A 6,770-nucleotide genomic window follows, 5' to 3' on the forward strand; every position below is an offset into this window, starting at 1 on the left:
TTTAGTATAATTTTTTGAAAAAAAATAATACTAAAAAACTACTTTAAAAATAGTAAAAAAAAACTTTCCCAAATGAAAGCTTAGTCCTATTTGATCATGAGTACTCCTAGATCTCATCTAGAAAATAAATTCCATTGGACTACTTTGTACTTTATTACAGACACAAAGACTTCCTGTATTTGAGTTGATTCCAAGTAACCATTAGATCACCTAATTTGAACTAAGGTTCATAGTTTGACCCATCGTTAACCTAAATCTATATCTCCTTGACCCATGAATCCAATTGAGCACTTTAGACCAATGAACCCAATCAACATTGGACATTAGTCTCAATAGCTTCTAACATGTTAGACATAACCTAATTAAGCCAAATAGGTCAATTGATTGATCTAATTGGACCTTTGATCATTGATTTGCTTAAGTTCATCTATTTAAACCAAATGGACCTATGAACATTCAAATTAGCCAAATTGATTTAGCTTAAAGCTTATACCAATGCTAAAAGGTTATCCATAGATGAATCAAGTTCGATTTGCTCACTTAGCTCAAGTTAGCCTATTTGAATCCCTTCGATCATTTCGTCTATTTGATCAAATTGGACCAAGCCAATGATTGAAACTTATTTCAAATAAATAATCACGTTTAAACTTTCTTCAATTGACCATCGAACCCACTCATTTTAGCGAATTGGTCCGCTTAGCCCAACTTGACCTATTTGAACTCTTATCTAAGGGAATGTGATAATAAATCAACAGTAAAGGTAAGAAATCAACTCAGACTATTTAGGCAGAGTACCAATAGTTGAAAATAAATTCCAAAGGACTAAAAAGGACTCATAAAAGAATAGAACTGCTAGGATTGAGGACTCCCTATTAAAGCTCTCTCTCTATATATGCCAAAAGAGCAACAACAACATCAAGCCTTTGTCCCACTAAATGGGGTCAACTACATGAATCTTTTTTCGCCATTGTGCCCTCTTAAAAGTAAAATTCTCATTTAAATCTAATAAAGAAAGATCATTTCTAATATTTTCTAACCAAATCTTTTTAGGTCTACCTCAACTTTTCTTAACATAAGTCAAATCTAATACCTCAACTTTTCTAACCGGATCATCAGAAGGCCTCCGCTTAATGTGAACAAACCATCTAAAGCAACTATCTCTAATCTTATCTTCCACTGGAGCTACTCAAAACCTTTTCACGTATATGCTCATTTTGTATCCTATCTCTAAGGGTAAAGCCACTCATCCACCTAAGCATCCTCAGCTCTGCAACGCTTAACTTAGTATTATGCTTCTCTTTTAATGGCAATATATGCCAAAAGAGCAAAAGAATAAAAGAACACTACTGCCTATCCCGAACAAACAATAAGCAGCTAAGGAGCCAACAAGAAGCCAAAGGAAGCTCATGCAAGCACAAAGAAGACGATGGATCAGCAGTGATAAGAAATAGGCTAAAGATTACATGTTACATAGTCTATAATATCTTACACCGAGTAAAAAGAAGTAGAAAACAGAAAAAAAGGTTACAGATTTAAAAGTCCTAAGTCATGGCCAATCCTAACCTGGTTAAGTAATTTAGAAGTAGAAGCTCGCTTCTGATACAAAAAAGCTACAGGATATTACTCCAAGAACTTTCTTTCCATGGTTTTGCTGTTGATGTCTTGCATATAATGCTTCACCTTCTACAGGCAAGCTTTACAAAAAAGAGCCTTCAAAGGTTTTGGTCAAACATTTGATCACCAACATATTTGCTCCATTTACTCTCAATCCCTATAAAGAATGTAATTGAAAATTTTATAAGAAACTTTATTGTCTGAGCTGACAGAAACAAATGATACAATGATAAGGAGGAATAACCAAAATGATTTCTAACCTTTGATTTCATTCCATGCATATTCTGCACAAGATTAACCAAAAAGACCTCTACACTTTGGTGAGCCACATAAACATTTCTTTGGTTCCTTAAGTCCAGCAAGAGAGCTCAATCCATTGTCTCCACTAACACCATAGTCAAATGTCAGTTCTGTCATTGGAGGAATGTGCTTAATAGCAAAGAACATAATATGTGGATATCCTTCCTCACTATGGTCATATAAAACTGGCTGCCAAAGGACATTAGGTGAACAGCTATGGTTCATAAAACGAGCTACGTTACCCAAGTTCTTTGCGTTGATGATTATAGGCAGTGGCTTAAATATCTCGCTATGATTTACGCTCGGTTCGCCTATTAACTCAGGGCCATGATTCCATTTTTGTGTCTTCTCGTCAAGGTAAGTTGCTCGAAAATTATAATGCTCTTCTTCACCAAAATCATCAACTTCTATCTTATCAACAATTTCACCGGCGTACTCACATATGAAGGTGCCTGCACGTATAGGGTCCCAAGAACGAAGACCCCAACCCCGGTCCTTAGTTCTGAAAACTTCAAAGTGAAGTTTGACACCCTTCTGGGTCACTCTATTTCGACAATTAAAGGAGCAAGAACATAAACTATTGCACTCGTACAAGACCGATTTCCGGTTCACAAGCAATCCATTAGAGCTGTAAGGTAGACTACCATCATTCTGCTGTGAGCAAGAGCAATTGGCATCGCCTGGAAGGCAGACGCTAAGGCAACGACAATTTTGCAAAGGCTTCATGGAGCTGATGGGCCTGATATACTTAACACTAGTGGCATATGTGAAATGGCTAGGACCTTTGGCATCATCAACCTCATTGACAAGGCAAACTTGCATATTTTCAACACCAGACGATATGTCAGGCAGTATAACTCGGCCTCTAGATGATGGATTCAATATCCATTCCGCCGTTCGCTTCCACACGGCAAGACCTTCCGGTTGTCCAGGTTCCCTCAACAGCTTGTACTTGAAAACATTGAAACCAGACTTTCCCTTTTCAATCCATGACTCATGAATCTTATAGAGCCCATCATAGATATAAATCTTACCAGAAACTAAAGTCATATCTTTTGCACTCCGAATCACCCTTACAAGATTGCCTCTATGAGTGCTTTTCTCAAGAGCAAGATTACCCCTCTCTAGTTTTTGATCATCAAACTGTTTTTTCTCAGCATGTTTGTGGCCACCTCCACCCCCTTGGCCACTGTAAATCAACACATCAACATCACCCTCATCATTTTCATAACCACCAGCGGAGACAATACTGATTGCCGACGGTTCATCCACGTCTGCATATCTAGTCATCATGTAATCAATGCCTGCCATGCTTGGAGCATGCATTCCAACTAAACATAACTCAATTCTAAAGTAAAATATATCTCCCACTTCTACACCTGGAACAGATCCTATCCTTTTTCCCATGTTAGTGCGAAGATCGTTGGCCGCCATTATGGAACCGGCCTTCAGGTCGGCGCGTTTGTTAGCATCTGTTGTCTCATCCAATTGCTGAAGTCTCCGCCGGAGTGCATCGAATGTCATTAGAACCACCTCAACCGACTCCCTAGGATCAAGAGACGTGGGACGGATCAATGATAAATCAGTTATTTTTCGAGGTCTTTTTCGTTGCTGCGACTTGCTCCTATCACCGCCGCCTTCGGCCTTAGAACCACCGGCAAGGTGATAGTGACTTATGCCCATCTTCCCAGGGCGCTTAATTTTCCTTCCAAAACTGGAGGTGCGGATAAGTTGCTCAGCTTCTTCATCAAGGTCAATGGCAACTGGTGAGTGGGATGCCCCTTGGTAAGAGCCATTGGCAGAAGGAGCTCGATCCTTGGCCGGTTGAGAAGATGGAACTGGAGTATTGAAAAAAGAAGGAAACCTGTCCTCGGAAGGTAACGGGGCACCAAAGGGACTAACACAAACAAAGGGAGGGGCCGAGTCAGAAGAGCTAAATGTGGTGTTGAATCCATAAGGAGCAGGAAACATCGGAGCAAGGGATCTCAAAGGCTTCACATCCAAGACAGCATCTTCCTTTGTCTTTCTGGCTTCCATTGCACAACCCTGTTAGGATTACAATCATAAAAAGTTGAAAAATAACAGCAATAACAGCAAATATACAAACACAGATTCACAATAAAGAAAAGAAATTCGACAGCTTGATATCATTCACATAAGAAAGATGGAATTTTGTACAGTAGACTTTAAAACTTTAAGGGAGATTAGCTTACTCGCAGATCCAGCAGACGAAAGATGGAATTTTTACAGGATTGGAAATAAAAACAAGTGAGAAGTATGAGCACCTGAAGAAGAAGACTTCTTTCTAGGGTTACAGGTTACTCAGCCAAGCCCTCTTCTTTTTAGCTTCTCCCAACTCGAATGGATGCTTCCTTCTAACAAAAATAGATATTCGAAAGGTTTTTGTTGTTTTTCCCTTTTAATATTTATATATATGTATTATAGAATCGTCTATTGCTTCATTTGGTTGCTCGATCGGAGAGTCAAATAAAGCGTGGTGATTTTCAACCGTTGGATGTCTCCATTTGTCTGCCCGTGAAATGCGAAGTCAGAGCAGTATAAAATGCAAATATTTTATTAAAATATTATTTCAGTGTTTTTGTAGTAGTGGTTTTAATATTTGACATGACTTGAAAATCCCACTTGAATCCCACCCAAAATTTTTGGTTAGGATCAACCCATTTGTCAAATTGGTCGGATTCGGATTAGCCCGTTTGTCAAGCTGGTCAGGCTCAGATTTAACAAATCGACCTGTCTCAAAAATTAGGTTGGGTTTGGTTTGACCCGAAAACACTAGAATGACTAGGAACATACTTGACCCTAACTCCCCTTGTAGAAATCCCACTTCTCGTAGTCGAGAGTAAACCCAGCCTTGTTGTTCGCCTCTCTTGCAGCTCCGCCATCCCATCGTCGACGCTTGGTCTGAAGTCTGAACCCTAGGTTAGCTTCGCATCACCGTCGCTCGGTTCATTCGTAATGGTTCTTGTTACCACGCGACTAAGAGAGGACTCGTTTAGTCGCCCGCCTCTCCCACGGCCCAATCGTGCAGCCTGCGCGTAACGCGCGTTTGCGTGAGGATTCGACCCAGTAACCCGACAGGTCGGGTTCAGATCTAAACTTTCAACTTGTTTACAAAAATAATAATAATAATAATAATAATAATAATAGGAAGTGAAATAAAGAGCCAATTTATTGATAAAAGTTCAAATAACCAATGCATCCAAATAATAAGAATTATAATACAAGCCAACAAAAAATATAAGTAGAACGAAAATTAGGAAAAAAACTACTTAACTCACAGAAATCATAAACATAACAAACTACTACAAAGTAATAAATATAAAAAATAGTGTTCTACTAATAGCCTTGCTCCTAAGGCGGCGATCCATCAAACACGCATGTAGGACAAACTTAGCAAGTAACTCCTATATATCAAAGCATAAACTACAAATGAGTGGGGCATGCAATATAACAACTAAAAAGGGAGTAGTAATCTATAATCACAATATCAAAATAGCCATGAGATATGCCATATTTTCTACAATATATTATGGCATACATTTATATATGTCAATCAGTTATTGATGTATGCATCACACTAGATATATATGAACCTCACAATGACATCTAAGTCCTTGAATTAATTTAATTCTAATCTAATTATTTGTTCAAACATTTATATTCATATAACTATAGTCAATATATCAAATATCCATCACAAAGAAGATAAACACCAATCCAAGGAAATCAAATGATTTCTTATAGAGTCATCGGTCTGGGGGCCCATCGACCCCGGCTGGCCAATAACTAATGAGGTTTTATCTACATACACATCAATGCACCCAAGCATATAGTTTTCCAAAATTTTCATAAACATTTTTAATAATTTTATAGTTTCAATACGAAAAAGATTATTTCATAAATAGATATGCTTTGCAATTATAACATTCATTGCATGAAAATAATGTACAAGAGTTTATGCAATAATAAAATAAGAATAATCTACTTATGAAAATTCCTAGTTTATTATGAGCATGAAAAGATATTTACAAGTACTAGCAAAAATCAATAAGCTTTACAATAATGATAAAACTAACAATCTAATTTGATAATCCAAATAGCCTAATATAAATAACAAGGATTTTGCTCATAATAAAGAAAGTTATGTTTATTCAATAATAAATAGTAGTCACTTACAGTGGTTGTCACAAACTCTAACATCGATAACAGCTTGCTGGACTCCATCAAGTGACGATCCTATAATAAGCGAAGCCAAAATAGTATTAAGCATGTTTGTCGAGGCATAATGAAGAGTATCCCAATCAACCTAAGTCACACCATAAACACCAAAATTAATTATGAAATAACACGATGTAAAAATATAACCTAGGGTTTGATTAAGAGAACATCAAGCTTAAATAAACCTTCTCTCCAAGGCAATACAAAACTCCTATGAGAAGCTTAAGGAAATGTGAAATGTAATACATATTAAATTTAGTCTCACAACTGAAGTTGAAAGAACTTTTACATAGATTATTAAAAACATTACAAAGAGAAGGAGAGAAGGAAGAAAGAAGGGGAGGAAAAGCTCATTACACAAGGAGAGGAACTCATCGAAAGCTGTTATTGTGAGGAGAACCGAGGAAGGAGAGTTTGACGACAGTTGAGAGGGTGAAAAGAGGAGTAAAAATAATGACCTGTGTCTCTAAATTGTATTAATAGGAGCGTGGGACACGGGCGATTTTGTCACATGTATGAATGGGACTGGGGCTGCTAGCTTGCGTGTGCGGGAGAAATCCTAGATAACATATTATCCCCCTTTAAAAGAATTTGGTCCCCAAATTAATACCTTAGTT

At 37.5% G+C, this 6,770-nt stretch overlaps 1 protein-coding gene across 2 annotated transcripts; it reads right to left on the reverse strand.

Moving 5' to 3' along the window:
* Positions 1-1,429: 1,429 nt before the first annotated feature.
* On the reverse strand, positions 1,430-4,320 carry LOC110100064 (histone-lysine N-methyltransferase, H3 lysine-9 specific SUVH1). Of its 2 annotated transcripts, none has more exons than XM_020827453.2 (3): positions 4,200-4,320; positions 1,875-3,960; positions 1,430-1,771 (listed from the first exon to the last, which is right to left on the reverse strand). In XM_020827453.2, the coding sequence occupies exon 2, from the start codon at positions 3,949-3,951 to the stop codon at positions 1,909-1,911; it is 2,043 nt and encodes a 680-aa protein (XP_020683112.1). In that variant the 5' UTR covers positions 3,952-3,960; positions 4,200-4,320; the 3' UTR covers positions 1,430-1,771; positions 1,875-1,908. The 2 variants fall into 2 exon arrangements, with proteins under 2 accessions (XP_020683112.1, XP_020683113.1); XM_020827454.2 differs by having other exon boundaries at positions 4,128-4,279.
* Between the last annotated feature and the right edge of the window lie 2,450 nt (positions 4,321-6,770).

The sequence above is a fragment of the Dendrobium catenatum genome, unplaced genomic scaffold, assembly GCF_001605985.2.
Source record: "Dendrobium catenatum unplaced genomic scaffold, ASM160598v2 fragScaff_scaffold_542, whole genome shotgun sequence".
Classification (NCBI taxonomy): domain Eukaryota; kingdom Viridiplantae; phylum Streptophyta; class Magnoliopsida; order Asparagales; family Orchidaceae; genus Dendrobium; species Dendrobium catenatum.